Source organism: Haliotis asinina, chromosome 5 (assembly GCF_037392515.1).
Source record: "Haliotis asinina isolate JCU_RB_2024 chromosome 5, JCU_Hal_asi_v2, whole genome shotgun sequence".
NCBI lineage: Eukaryota > Metazoa > Mollusca > Gastropoda > Lepetellida > Haliotidae > Haliotis > Haliotis asinina.
This window is the reverse complement of record NC_090284.1, coordinates 56,367,586-56,383,527: the sequence shown is the minus strand read 5'-3', so window position 1 is coordinate 56,383,527 and position 15,942 is coordinate 56,367,586. Positions and strand designations below refer to the sequence as shown.

At 39.1% G+C, this 15,942-nt stretch overlaps 1 protein-coding gene across 1 annotated transcript in view; it reads left to right on the top strand.

The window, feature by feature from the left end:
• Positions 1-316: 316 nt before the first annotated feature.
• LOC137284872 (nucleosome-remodeling factor subunit BPTF-like) overlaps positions 317-15,942 on the top strand; it is a 29,971-nt gene continuing 14,345 nt past the window's right edge. The window contains exons 1-11 of the mRNA XM_067816896.1: positions 317-1,672; positions 3,639-3,759; positions 4,073-4,194; positions 4,441-4,646; positions 4,928-5,106; positions 5,971-6,568; positions 8,536-8,760; positions 9,669-10,052; positions 10,363-10,505; positions 12,218-14,177; positions 15,802-15,940. Coding sequence (XP_067672997.1) covers positions 672-1,672; positions 3,639-3,759; positions 4,073-4,194; positions 4,441-4,646; positions 4,928-5,106; positions 5,971-6,568; positions 8,536-8,760; positions 9,669-10,052; positions 10,363-10,505; positions 12,218-14,177; positions 15,802-15,940 — 5,078 coding nt within the window. The 5' untranslated portion in view covers positions 317-671. The remainder of the gene's footprint in view (positions 1,673-3,638; positions 3,760-4,072; positions 4,195-4,440; positions 4,647-4,927; positions 5,107-5,970; positions 6,569-8,535; positions 8,761-9,668; positions 10,053-10,362; positions 10,506-12,217; positions 14,178-15,801; positions 15,941-15,942) is intronic.

The following is a 15,942-nucleotide window of genomic DNA, read 5'->3' as shown; positions in this document are numbered from 1 at the left end:
TTCTATTTTACACATAGACTAAGTATATAAGGGAGATAACTGATATACTGGAAAAACATAACAAACAGGTGCCCGACCGACGCACCTCATAGAACGCCTGTTCTTATTGGATAATTCGTTATCCCATTGACTACGAAATTAATTATTGTTCTACAATGCACGTTTGCAACATAAGGTCGCCCATGTTTGACCGACGATGTATTTCGATTTTAGAAAGATCAAACTATCTCAATCCTGGTGAAATGCAGCGCAAACAAGAAACAAACGCTACACAGGAAAATTTGATAGCCAATGAAATCGTTTCTTTCAAACGCTTGTTCGACTTTTGTCATCTTGATTTTCAGATGCGAATTTTGAAGTAATCGCGAAAGTAACAGGTTCATTTTGATAAATCTGTGTATATTAGGGAAAGTTATAATTTGAAAAGTAAGACAGTTCATATTTTTTCTTGAATTAGGCTGTTATATTTGCAGTTAGCGCAAAAATTCACTTTAGAGCTCCATTTGATAGGCCATGACAGTCACGTGACCATCGTTTGGAAAATGGCGGCTTCCAAAAATTTTCAACATGGACACTGAATATACCGAACGATGTTGAGGTACAACCTATAATCCATGTGTCTTAGGCTTTGTAACAGTTTTGGGTCTCTAAAACATCGGGATTGAGAACCCATGGCGACCCGATCACGGCGCATGAGGGGCCGTCCTCCAAAGACCCCTTTGTCAAGTAATCGCACAAATTTTCTACGAAAACCGAAAGCTTTTACAACTTCGAGTGACCCAAACTCACGATCAAGCACACCTGTCAGTGGGCCTTACCTTGGTATACCCAATTCCAGAGGTAATGGCAGGTCCGACCGGGGAAGAGGCAGGGATTCTGCAGTCAAAAGCAGAAGTTTTATCAGTAGTTTCTTGGGAGATGATGATGATATATCGTCAACATTGGATATAGATGCAGACCGAAGCAGTGACATTACTGACCTGGATACTATCGATCTCGACAACAATGATTCTGATGACACCTATGAGGGATCTGATAGCGATTTCAGTGAAGAAAGTATCAGCACCATCAGCAGTTCAGTCAGCAAGAGAAGATTGTTTTCAAGAAGACCCAGGAGTCCAGATATACCAGATGACAGGGAAATACCCACTCTTACTCTACCACCGAGTTCTAATGATTTGATCTTATCTTCAGAATATCTGTGTCAAACTGTTGGAATCTTTGAAGTCCTTAGACATTTCAGAACTATACTGAGGTTGTCCCCTTTCACATTTGAAGACTTCTGTGCAGCTTTATTGAGTGATGAGCAGTGTACACTGATAGGAGAGATTCATATATGCCTGCTGAAGGCGCTAATGAGAGAAGAAGAAAGCAATAGCACTGTGTTCGGACCCCATGACTTGAAAGATAGCATAAATGTGTCTCTGTTTTTCATCGATGGAATGACCTGGCCGGAATTAGCAAGAGCATATTTGGACAGTGATCGTCATGACGAATATCGTTCTGCTCTCCCAGCTTTGGAGTCATGTGATTTTCCATTTGTTCCAATAAGTGACAAGTTAAAAGTACTACAGACCCTAACTGATTTGTTCCTAGCAACAAACAAAGTTCGAGAAGAGATTACAAATGAAGGCAATATTCAGTATGATGATCATTGTAGGAACTGCCACAAGTAAGCATCTTTTCAATTCTTAATTTTTGACACTGTTTTGTATCGTCATAGCTTTAAGGGCACAGTATTTCAAAGTGTAACAATAGATCACACCACTCAAAGCCAACAATACAACCACCATATGTCATATTATTCAAAACAACATGTCAAGTACACCAAGAGGTTGTATGAAGTTTGCCTGTTTTACTGTTTTAACTGAATCAGCATGTTCGCCTACAAACAAGAAAAGATCAATCACTTGATATAAGAATACGCCCAGTGTGTGGTCACAGGAGTAAACAGTTTGGTAACAGGGGTTAGTCAGCTAACTTTTACAAATGAGGCTTCAGAATGGTTGATGGCCCAATCGTGATTGTCTTTCAGATTGATAGTTATAAGTGTAAATATTGATATGAGTATTACACTTAAGTATCTCCACCTGAGAAGCATGTTCAGTACCACTTAAAACTGAAATTAGATATTCATGCATTCAATGTTCATGTGAGTAACTTGGTGACACAAATCTCAAATCTGTTAATACAAAATAATTGGAGTTTGTTTTGCTCATCAAGATACCTTTACCACATGGTATAAGCTGATATTTATCCCTTATCTATTAAATATGTAACCCCTCCACCCCTTTCAGGCTAAGAACTGAGGCAATCTGAACCTAAATTTGCCCAATCGTTCAAGACTGGAGTAGGACTCATTTTTTAAATTTATCTCTCAGGACTACAACTCTTTAAACTAAAGACAACCATATGTACGATATATCTTGATACTACTGTTAATAAAATTTTCATTTCTGTATCATGTTTATAAGACATCACCTTTTTATTTCCAAGTTCAAACTACACCTCTGCTTCATGACAAACAGATAGGTTACACTATAGTCCAGTGCAAACTTTGCTGATAAGCATGGCTTTTTGGGGCTTGATTTAGCATTAATAACCTGTGTTAGTTCAACCTGAAACTGCAGAATGCAGCCTCATTTCTTGTACCACCCAATACATGTTAATATGTTTATGTTCAAAGAACAAAGACTTCATCTGGAAAACACAATGATGAGAAACTAGTTTAGTGCAGTTACTACATGGACAGTGATTGAATGAGTTTCACTGTTCATGTCATGACATTCTAAGAAGTGCGACAAAATGATCTTAGCAGACTAAGAGTAGAGTGAGTGAGTGAGTTTAGTTTTACGCCGCACTCAGCAATATTACAGCTATATGGCGGCGGTCTGTAAATAATCGAGTCTGGACCAGACAATCCAGTGATCAACAACATGAGCATCGATCTGCGCAATGGGGAACCGATGACATGTGTCAACCAAGTCAGCGAGTCTGACCACCCGATCCCGTAAGTCGCCTCTTACGACAAGCTGAGTCGCCTTTTATGGCAAGCATGGGTTGCTGAAGGCCTATTCTACCCCGGGACCTTCACGGGTCCTAAGAGTAGAGCAACCTGTTCTTATCCAGTGCAACACAGTAATTACCTAGAGTCGGGGAGGATGATGTCCAGTGTGTTTTTTTTCTGTTGTTCAAGCAAATTTGTCTGTCATGTTGTAGTAACTTGTATGGGTGTCCAGTTAATTATGTTGTTTATTTTAAAAATCACCAAGAAAAATGGACGGTATAGTGGAAAATTATCAGGGCAAGTGATTTTACATATGCCACTGTACTGGAGTGCACAAGCCATTTTAAAGTTATTGAGAGTGTAAGTCAGTTTTGTTTCCTTAAATCAAGCCCTTCTTAGTCAGTGTTAGAAAATAATGGCTGTTTCCCCTTTGTTTAAAAAAAGATATGATCTTCAAGTGTTACAGAGTTGCATCTGTCTAAAAGTAAACAAGCTTGGATAATTCCACAAAGGAACATCATAACTCAACTACTTAACTTTGAGATTTCCCTGTACTGACTAGTGGACTGTTACACCAGAATGGCAGAATGTTTGTGGAACTCTTATGCTGATATCTGCTGCTGTGTTTCAGGTTGGGTGATTTGCTGTGCTGTGAGACCTGTTCCGCTGTGTATCACCTGGCATGTGTAGACCCTCCCCTCATAGAGGTTCCCGACGATGACTGGCTCTGCAATGTTTGTAGAGCTCACCAGGTAGTAGAACTGTTAGATAGCTTTCCATCCTCACCTGTGATCATAATTAACAAGGCTCCTCAGACCCTTGAGGATTATTAAATATTAGTTTATTATATGAATCAAGGGACTTCTATATGGTTCCATGTTAAACATTGCCATGCTTAGTTTCACACTAACAGGGGTTAAAAAATCCCATTGCCTGATGCCTGGGTCAAGTCAGTTTTCATTTCGGGCATTTCTTCTATATGTGGCTAACCAGTGTTTTCAAAGTTTAATGTCCATGGTGATTAACATGGTGATCATTTAGAAGTTTGTTCTTCTCTTATTTTAGGTTAAAGGTGTTACTGACTGCATATCAGAGGCTGAAAAAAGTGGTCTCCTTTGTCGACAAGAACCGATTGGGTTTGACAGGCATGGGAGGAAGTACTGGTTTCTCATCAGGAGACTCATTGTGTATGTATTGTTTGATATTTCATGCATAATATCTGGTGAGAATTGCTTTTATCACATTTCTCTTATATGCATGATGATCTGTCCTGCATAAACATGCTTAAATGAAAATGTCCATTTGAAATGTTGATAATCTCCCTTGAATGCAACAAGTCGTGGATAAACTGACTTACATTTATAAAGAAACATGTTTTTATTACATCACATTTTTGTGCAGGGCTATCACGATAGGAGTATTCTGTATTTCAGGGAAGGGGAGAATGAAGTCTGGTACTACAGCACCAAGGCCCACATCGATGAATTGGTAGAGGTCATGGATGGGAGGGACTGGGAGCGTGACCTTGTGTCCACTCTTCACGAGATGCGAGACGACATCAGTAAACAGATGACCATTACTGAGGAGCTCACAAACACAGCCAGGGGAAACAAGAAATCGTCCATAGAGGTGGAAACAAGTAAGTAGCTTGGATCTTATGCAGAATACACTGAGACCAAGTTTCAACCCAAAGCCTGCAGCAAATGACTAGAAATTGTACTGTTGTACTTGACAACAGACTTTTGTTATTAGGGTTAATTTTGTAATTTGTAAAATTGTAGTATGAGATGCCTTTACATTTTATAATTTTTTTTTTTTTACTTGTTTTTATTCACTTGATGAAGAGGCAAGATGTACTTCAACACTGCTTGGATATTGTCATGACGAGTCACCTGATGACCTAATAAATCTCTGTTTCAGCTCAACTGACCAAGCTTCAAGCAGACCGAGCACTAAAAAAGGCCCAGGAGGAAGTGGAGAAGAAAGCTAAAGAGGAGGAAGAGAGGCTGAAGGAAGAACAGAAGAAATCTGAAGCAGCAAGCAGGACTGAGAATGATGGACAACTTAATGAAGGAACGGAGGGGATTGGTCAGATGATGGTGTGTAGTTAATGTGTAGACAGGTGCCTTACCATCAGCATTGTTAGTTTGTCTTGATTGACAAGAACAAATACTGTTTACTTTTGATACCACAGATTAAGTTATCAAACATTCAAAAGATGTCACTTTACATGTGCTTTTAGCCTACCTTTGGCTTGTTCATGTAGTACTGGCATTGTACATGTAAAGGTACAGTATACATTTCCAGACTAGCTGAACCGCTGCAAATGTTGTGAACATTGTTCAACTTTGATGAAAGAAATAAAACTAGTGGCAAATACTAAAGGCTAGCTATTCTAGAAATGTTCGTAGTCCTACAAACTTCTTAAGACCATTCTTAAGACATTGTCTATGATCGAAGTTAAGAATTCTTAGGGCTACAAACATTTCGAGAATATGGGACCAGATCTGTTTAGAATCATTCAGTGCTGTATCTTGTTGATGCGTGGTAATGGGCTGCTCCCTTGTTGTACAAGTAATCACAATAAAGGGAAAGAAACTTTTCAAAATTGCCCACTAGACCACAGGATCTGTCTGTACTTGTAAGTAGTGGTTCTGTCTGAACTTCACTGGTCTAAAACAACGTTTGCAGATTTACTTACCTGTCAATTCAAAATTCACTGGCCACCAGGACCACTGCAAACATATCATTTAGAGGTCCTGATGAATTTTTACTAGCCATGACCAAACGACCAGCGTAAATTTCGCACACACTGACCACAGCAAGCTACATGATGCTGAGGTCTGGTATTTGAAAGTAGACTGACTCTTTGGATCAGATAGAATCTAATAATCTTTTTTCCGTATATGTTGATTTTGTTTGCAAACAGTTGATCAATCCTTCATGTTTGACACATATTTCAGGAGACAGCTGAAGTGACTTCAGCATCTACAACCACTACAACTACATGCACATCATCCACTACTGTGAGGGCTGTGAGTCCTGATGGCGTCACCAAAACAACACAACAGATTACAGAGAAAACCGAGACAACCACCATCAAGTCCACCACCTTCACAGTGTCTTCAACAGGGCTCAAACCATCTGATACTGAAGACAAGGAAGAGAAGATGGATACCACTGAGTCTGTCAATGAGACCATCAACAGCAGCTCAACTTTAGCAGAAGACAAGTCAGGTACTGAGCAGTCCAAGTCTGACTCTGCAGAAGGAGCGCAGGAAAGCAAGACGGAGATGGAGAGTGAAAAGTCAACAAATAACCCATCCATAGTCAGCCTTCAGTCTGTTTTCCCCAATGCGAAGACTAGTTTGTTAAAGACACTGGATGAGAAGACTGGTGATGGAAGTCCCCAGACTAAAACTGTTCTAGTTGTGAACCGTGAGGGTGGGAAGGTTACTTTGTCTGTTGCGACACAGCCACTGGCTGATGGGTCTAAAGATCAGTCGCTTGTCCTTGGGCAGAAAACTACTACCACAACCTCCACCACTAGCAGTGCGTCAGGTATGTGCAGTGCAGCTAGAGCTGAGAATCACCTGAGTACACAATACAATACATATCGTGATAAGAACTGATAGTACCACTCTTATGCCAAAACACCTCAACAAATAGTAACTTAGTAGAGAATTGACAGTACCACTCATATCCCAAACACCTCAACAAATAGTAACTTAGTAGAGAATTGACAGTACCACTCATATCCCAAAACACCTCAACAAATAGTAACTTAGTAGAGAACTGACAATACTACTCATATCCCAAACACCTCAACAAATAGTAACTTAGCAGAGAACTGACAATACTACTCATATCCCAAAACACCTCAACAAATAGTAACTTAGTAGAGAATTGACAGTACCACTCATATCCCAAACACCTCAACAAATAGTAACTTAGTAGAGAATTGACAGTACCACTCATATTCCAAAACACCTCAACAAATAGTAATTTAGTAGAGAATTGACAGTACCACTCATTTCCCAAAACTCCTCGACAAATAGTAACTTAGTAGAGAATTGACAGTACCACTCATTTCCCAAAACGCCTCAACAAATAGTAACTTAGTAGAGAATTGACAGAACCACTCGTTTCCCAAAACACCTCAACAAATAATAACTTAGTAGACAATGGACAATACCACTCATATCCCAAAACACCTCAGCAAATAGTAATTTAGTAGAGAATTGACAGTACCACTCATATCCCAAAACACCTCAACAAATAATAACCAAGTAGAGAATTGACAGTACCACTCGTTTCCCAAAACACCTCAACAAATAATAACTTAGTAGAGAATTGACAGTACCACTCATATCCCAAAACACCTCAACAAATAGTAACCAAGTAGAGAATTGACAGTACCACTCGTTTCCCAAAACACCTCAACAAATAATAACTTAGTAGAGAATTGACAGTACCACTCATATCCCAAACACCTCAACAAATAGTAACTTAGTAGAGAACTGACAATACTACTCATATCCCAAAACACCTCAACAAATAGTAACTTAGTAGAGAATTGACAGTACCACTCATATCCCAAACACCTCAACAAATAGTAACTTAGTAGAGAATTGACAGTACCACTCATATTCCAAAACACCTCAACAAATAGTAATTTAGTAGAGAATTGACAGTACCACTCATTTCCCAAAACTCCTCAACAAATAGTAACTTAGTAGAGAATTGACAGGACCACTCGTTTCCCAAAACACCTCAACAAATAATAACTTAGTAGACAATGGACAATACCACTCATATCCCAAAACACCTCAGCAAATAGTAATTTAGTAGAGAATTGACAGTACCACTCATATCCCAAAACACCTCAACAAATAGTAACCAAGTAGAGAATTGACAGTACCACTCGTTTCCCAAAACACCTCAACAAATAATAACTTAGTAGAGAATTGACAGTACCACTCATATCCCAAAACACCTCAACAAATAGTAACCAAGTAGAGAATTGACAGTACCACTCGTTTCCCAAAACACCTCAACAAATAATAACTTAGTAGAGAATTGACAGTACCACTCATATCCCAAAACACCTCAGCAAATAGTAACTTAGTAGAGAATTGACAGTACCACTCATTTCCCAAAACACCTCAACCAATAGTAACCGAGCAGAGAATTGAGTACTGCCCTATTATATCCTAGGAAGAATAGTAACATGTTTCAATGTATTATTGCAACTCATATTGTGCTATATAATATGGGCTGCATGACTGGTACTGTCCCTGCACTGTTCTGGTAAAACTGTGTTGCCAGCCAATAGCTACTTTGTGGCAAGCTCACCTCTATATTCCTTCTTTCCATGGTAATAGACCCAACTCACTGACTGATAAATGATGAACATTATACTCTGGACAATTTCGACAACTATTTGAAATAGATCCACACCTAATTTGAGATTTTGTATTTGTTTCAAGTCATTCTTTACATTATTTAGTTGTTTCATTTGATTTCAGCTTTAGAAACACGGAAAATACTGACCCGATCCAAAACTGGTTCTTTGACCCCAAAACAGTTTACCGATTCTGTGACCTCAACCACATCCTCATTCAAGAGTAGTGGGAAATCCTCAGCAGATGATGTTCTAGTCATAAACAAAGACGGAGAGATAACACGAGTGACTCGAAGCAAGAGTTCGATCATGGCATCTTCTGCAACAGTCTCACAGTATTTCCGACTAGGTATGTGCCAATAATTGTGAAGAGTGTTCATGCTGTTTATCACTGGATTGTCTGGTCAAGACTCCATTTTTTACAGACTATTGCCATATAAAATTGGTGAGTACGGCATAAAACTAAACTAACTTGTGAAAAGTGATGTAGATATTAAGCAGGTTATTGCTGGTGTGCAGTTACAACTTCATGTTCTTGGGTTGATAATATTTATGGTTTTATATGGTAAAAGAATTGTGTCTTGGTATTATTTCTTTTAATGTCAAAATTGTCTGTACAGAAGACATTATCATGAAAGGATTATTATAAAAAGAAGCTGTATATTATGAAAAGAAACCATGTTTGCTTTATTATATGGCCCAGATATTGGGTATTTAGTGAAAATAATGTGAGAAGGCGTGCAAGTGCAGAATTTGAATACATTAGCATAGTAGAACTAAAACTGCATGTGGGCAGTCAATGTTTGCCCGAAGCAGTGTGATCTAAGGGACCCACCGGTGTCAGGGTTTCAGGAGTGGGAGGAATTGTTTCACGCATTATTTAGTCTACTAACTTATACATATATCATATACACCTATAAAGTTTCATGCCTCTTGTGAGGTTGAATTGTGGATATGATACTTGGAGAGTAAGCAGCACATAGTGTCCATGCTTTGTACATGAACTTAGGGTGGTGGTGTAGCCTTGTGGATAAGTGTTCGCTCAACTCTCCAAATACCCAGGTTCGATTCCGTCAGTGTTTGGAGCCCATTTCTGGTGTCCTAAGGTGTGATTTTGCTCTAATGTTGCTTAAACTGGTGTAACATTAAACTTACCGTCTCACTCACCTCTTCCTTGGCTATGTGGGCATGTTGTGAAATATCTGAATTGTGTGTAAAGCCAGGTAGAATTCATCTCAACCACTACCCCCATTGCAGGTAATGAAGGTAACTACAAGTTATACCAGAACCAGTATTCCACAAACACCCTCGCCCTCAACAAACACCAGCATAACGAGGAGCGTGACAAGCGCAGGCATCTATCTCACAAGTTCAGCATGACACCGACCAGCGAGTTTAAATGGAACGGCACGGTGTTCGGAAACAGAATGTTGACAGTGTCCACACTGAGACTTAGCATCACACAGCTGGAGAACAACATCCACACTCCATTCCTGCATCCAAACTGGCCCATTCACCGACAAAACTGGCAGAAGGCTGTCCACATGTGTCAGAATCCACAGGACTTCGGTCTGGCGCTAGCCATTTTGGAGGCTTGCATTAAACCAGTCATCTGCAACCCTGTGTGGACAGAGTCTCTAGGTATACTCTGTTTACTTATTGAAAGAATCTGTGAAGATCTGTGTTAGAATTCGTATGCAGCAAAGTAAGGGCATTGGGTGCTCAGACTTGCTGAATTGGTTGACACTTGTCATCATATCACATTGATGCTCATGATGTTCATCACTGGATTGTTTGGTCCAGACTCGATTATTTACTTACCACCGCCATATTGCTGGAATGCTGATTGTGACATTAAACAACAAACATATTAATGGAAATGCTTTGAGATAAATATTAGTTGTCATGTAGTTTTTCATGTTTGTCTGACCTATGGCTGCTGTTCTCCCAGGTCACAGTCGATTACAGAGGATCACAACAGCTGATCGTGAGGAGATGAAGAAGAGGGAGAAGGAGGTGAAAAAGAGGAAGGAAGAGGAAGATGAAGGCAAGCCACTGGTGTGGATCAAGTACCCCCTGGGACTAAAGCATCAGGTAACATGCACTCAGTAATTACAGCTGTGACGATATATCATGATGATTGTGATACTTTATCATATATGTGGTAGTATTGATAATCGTGATAATCGTTGACCTGAAAATTGTTAACTTTCACTAAAAATTGATGTTTATGTCAAAATTTACACTGTTCTTGATTCTCAAAATATATTTTTTTAAAGAAAATAATTATTAAAGATAGCATATTGTGATGTGCATCGAATCAAATTGTATCGTTCCAAGATATCGCCAGGTGTGTCATATCATGAATTTCTGTATCGTCATACCTCTATAAGTAATAGTGAGGAATACTTTGAGGGAGTGTTAGAATTACCTGATAACTGATTTATCGGTGTAGCATTCTATGAAGGTAAAATGAGAATATGATGCTAAATAACATAAATGGATATGGAGAAGATCCAATTTGTGTTTAGTCTTCACAATGCCTGTCTGACAAGGTGGTTCCTGTCATTGGATTTTAACTGCATTAGTTGATGTTCATGATGTCAATCACTGGATGGTCAGGTCAGAATTGAATTATGTACAGGCTGCCAATATTATTGCATATTACTCAGTAATATTTGTTAAACATAAAGCTAACTGTTGATAGCAGTCTTGTACTAGTGTTGTATTACAGGAGTAAGATTTCAACAAATGTGTCTGTACTAAAGTCGATTTGGCTCAAAGCGGATCAGTGTTTTGCTGATGTTTTGATTATAATCAGCATTTCATTGAGCATTTTATGTTATTAGTTTTCAAGTAATTCATTGGGCCCTTTGAGCCAAATGAACTGCAGGAAATTTACGTATGTTCACGATATTCACTTGACTGTACTCAGTGTATCGAAATTTGATAATGTGTTTGCATTTTGCTCTGTTCTTTCCGTATCTCTCTCATTAAGCGACAGTTTTTCATTTGGAAGTGTTGAGCATTAAGATTTACAAGATTTAAGATCACTGGCTTGCCAAAGCTTCTGATGGAAATAGAACAAGAAAGTCTGATATTAGTTTTCATTCCCTGCCTGTAACAGTAACATGTCAGTAAAAAACAAGCGGATTTAGTGGAATAATAGTGCTGTTATATGACACAAATTCAGCACAAATCATGATCATATGAAGAACTTACGCTGATATGGTTGGTCAGTAACAGGTTTGAACCATGTAAATCAAGGGGTTCAATTTTTCTAAAAACATCACTTGCCACAGGTCAAGTTACCTCAAGAAAGTAACTTGTCCTGACTAATTTTCCTTATGCCCTGATTTTATTGGAGTAATCATGATGATGTGACAATGAAAGAATAAAAGAACATGGTATTTGATGATAATGTTTGCTGGACTATTTATGGAGAAGGGACAAAGAGCAAAGAAAGATAACTCTACTATATTTTTATTGTGAAATTTTATAACTACATTTTGAGCAGATATGAATGGAAATCCACATTTATTTGCAGTTTGAAACCGTAAGCAGAGAATTATCTAGTAGCCCACGGACAAGTATGATACCATTATTTCATTGCCTGAAATGAAAAGTGACTTGTCCTGGGTGCCGGACAATGGGATTTTTTAACCCCTTAAATCAATCATGAAATCAGCTCCCTAACTTTATTTTCTTATGTTTTTCTTGCTTTCATTAATGTTTGTGTTGTTTGAAACTGATCAATTATCATTATTCAGATTGAAAAAAAATCAAATGTATTGTATGTGCAACAGGTATGGAAGCAACGAGGAGAGGAGTACCGAATCACAGGAGGCAATGGCTGGCTATGGCACAGTTCTGTCAGGAATTACAGCTTTGTTCCTCAAGACACTGTTGGACTCCGTGGTGTGGCTGCTAAACTCCGAGCAAGGAAGAAGAAAGCTTTGAAAGCATCAAAAATGGCTCAGGCTTCAGAAAAGATGTCAGTGGATGACAAAGAAGATCCAGAGTTGTTGAAAAGCAAAAGCAGTGTGGAGGCAGAGTGCAAGGTGAAGGAAGAAGATAAAGAGAAAGATACTGATGAATCGATGAAGGACAGCGGAAAAGAGGAAGGAGGTGAGAAGATGGAAGTTGAAGATTCTGAAAAGGAGGATTCAAAGGAAATGGTTGAGAGCAGAAGCGAAGAGGAATCAAAGTCTGATCAAACGAGTGAAAAAATGGAAACAGATGAAGTGAAAGTGGAAAGCAAAGATGAAACAGCAGAGGAAGATGGGAAGAAAGATTTGAAGAACAAGAAGAAGGATGAAGATGAGAAACTGGAGGAAGAATTTCAGGAGTTGCAGAAACAGCTACCCCCTAAAGTGGATGTGGATCTGATTGATGTTGGCAAAGCCATGTTGGAGAGAACATACTACATCAAGGTGACAAAGCCTTATGCCAAACTGGACAGCTTGCTTGACCGCAGACAGAAGCAAGATGAATGGGAGCGGAAAAACAGGCAGGCTTTGGAGCAGCAGATAGCTTGGAAGCTGAAATGGCAGTCAGGCAAAGATGGAAAGTCAACTGATGTAAAAATTAAGGTTGGTGATTGCAAGAAATCATCACCAGAGGTGAATGGTTTGGATTTGAAGCCAGAAGTGAAAGGTTATAAGGGTATGTGTTATTCATTGCTATGCAGGACGAAAGGTAGTGAATGGTGTTACTCCCCAGTGTGTCGGAAGGAGAGGCTGTCTAGTCCAGATCTGGATGTGTCCAAAGTGAAGGATGAGCCAGGTGAAGACAGTATCAAAATGGAGGATGCGGGTCCCCCTGACATCGACATCAGTATGGAGGATGAGGAGATCGATGTGGAAGGGGACAAGGACAACAAGTCAAATGGCTCATCAGTTGATCTCATCAATTCTCTCAAGTCTTCAGTGAAAGATGATTCGAGTAATGATGCTTCATCCAAATCCATTCCTGTTCCAAAAGAAGCAGAGGACGACAAAAAAACAATCATCATTTCTGGAGGCAATGCTGGTACTGGTGGCAGTGTATCTGTTTCATCAGATTCCAAAGGAGAAGGTAGTGGCAGCACAACTGCAAAGTCTTTGATAAATTCTGACCCGGCCAAGGTGGCCCAGCTCTTTGCAAACCGTGCAGGAGTCAACCTCTCACAAGCACATTCGGCCTTGCAACAGGCAATTTCCAAAATGAGCATAGATGATCTCAAGGCTAAGTTGCCTCCAATTCGAAAAAGTACAGAAAAGTTCAAACTTGCAAAATTCACGAAGATTGGTAAACGTGGGGCAGCTAAGAGCTTGAAAAAGGCTAGTTTACCTGTGTGCCAAAAGTTCCAAAATGCCACCAAGAAAAAAAGCATATTTATTCTGGAGAGGCATGACCTCAGGAAGATGGCTCGTAAAGGCAGCAATAGAGAGGCCAGTGGCTTTAATTATAACTGTAAAATGAACAATGTGAACTGGATTTATCCATGTCCCCGTCCCTTGTTCCGCACTGCTTGGCGGTACCGGACTCAGACCATCAAGTCCTTAGCTGCAGCTGCTCTGCAGCTCAGGATATTGTGGTCCTGCATCAGGTGGGATGATGTGGCAGTCAAACCACCTGCAGGTGGAACGAACACTGTCTCCACGGAGACCGAAATAACCACCACTGAGTTGTTAAAGCGTAGAGATGTAGGACCGTATGGTCTCAGATCCGAGTTCCTGGTCAGGAAGATTGTTGTTCCTATTGGAGTACCAACTCAGCCGAAAGGTAAGATGTGATTTAGATTCCAGATACTGATTTCTGTCATTTAAAGTTTGCAAGTCCTCATTCACATATTTTATTAAGGATCACATTTACTCTAGGGAGTACAAATGGATGTCATTTATTGACATCGTTTCATTGTTATAAATGAAACCCTGTTGTTAAAACAACTCATTTCAACATATATTTACCTTAAATTGACCTTTTTGAGAACAGTATTCAATTCTCTCAAGGGAACAAAATTTCGGTCAGACGGGCAGGCCTCCACGACGTAATATGAGGTATACCCGTGTGGATCACAGTAGTATTCATGTACATTTTCAGGGGTAGGTCTTCTTTAATGTTTTTTAAAAACCTGCAGTTGTGACAATTGTTTTGAAAAGTAAAAGCTTTCACATGGTTTCACAATCTTCTGCCAATTGATGTTGTCTTCTGCTCATTTTCTGATACAGTGAGTAATTGTGATCTGTTTTACATCTTTGACGATTTTTATGTAAATTGGTATGATATGGCTTTTACTTCATGGGTTTCTAACTTGTATCACTGCTGGAAGTACAGCAGTTAACATAATGAAAATATATCATGTTTCTGATCAATCCTTCATGTGATGCTTTGTTTTGAGCCATAGAATATATATGTACTAGAAGTTATTATGTGGTTTTTGAAACTTGGACAAACAAGAATACATGATGCATTTACGGGATAACAACTTCCTTTTTATCCCCTGCAGTGCATTTTGTGGGGGGTATTAAAATGCACTCCATGCATTTGTGTGCATTTGTCTTTTCCGATGCAGAACTGTAAAACCATTCACTATTTCTTGACCAAACTTGGCACATAGATAGATCTGGTAGTGTACTGGAGCCTTTTGGTAGTTTTTAAATTCTGAACAGAGTATTTTTTGTGTTTCTGTGGCAACAAGTTTGAGTTGTTTAACATATCTTTTGTTGAATTCAGAATTTTTTCTATCGCCTATATATAGTGGACACCTAGTCAGTCCTTCTGTAATCATTTTGTTTCTGGAGCAGAACTCAAAACCGTTCAGTATTTTTCAACCCAAATTAGTGAATATATCAAAGTCTCAAAAAGGAGGGGTGACCTTTCTTTCCAGATTGCAACTAGAAAACGATTCAGTGTTTCTCTTCATGGCTTGTCGCATATATCAAACTGAAGCTTAGGTGGTGCATTTTGCTATTTGCAGATTTATGTCATTTTTATTTTTCCATGGAAATAATTTGTCTCAAAAGGAAAAGTGAACTTCGTTTCCGGATTACAACTTGAAAACTGTTCAGCATCTTTCTACAAGACTTGATAGACATAATAAAAAGATCTGGAAGTAGTGCCAGTTTGCAGATTTTTGGTATTTATATTTTTCATGATTTCCATGGAACTGATTCCAAAAGAAATTCAAGTTGGACCTTGAGTAACTGTCTGATGATTTGTTGTTTCAAATTTTTGGGATCAGGGGGATTCATAATCACCTGATGACTCCTGGGTTTTTTTGTGGAATTGGCTGGGAATTGTGGAAGTGTGATCAGCAGAGAACAGTTTCTGAACATAAAAAAAAAACAAATTAAAAACCATGCAAATACAAAATTAATAGCAAACATTTTTTTTGCTGTTTTTACAGAAAAGTACACACCTCAACGAAGTGGATTGAGAGAAAGGAAGAGACCAGAATCTCCGAAACAGACTGAGCCAAGCGTGACAGAGACTTGGGTCCCAGAGGAGGACTTGGACTTATGGGAAATCAAACAGTTTGGTGAAAAGT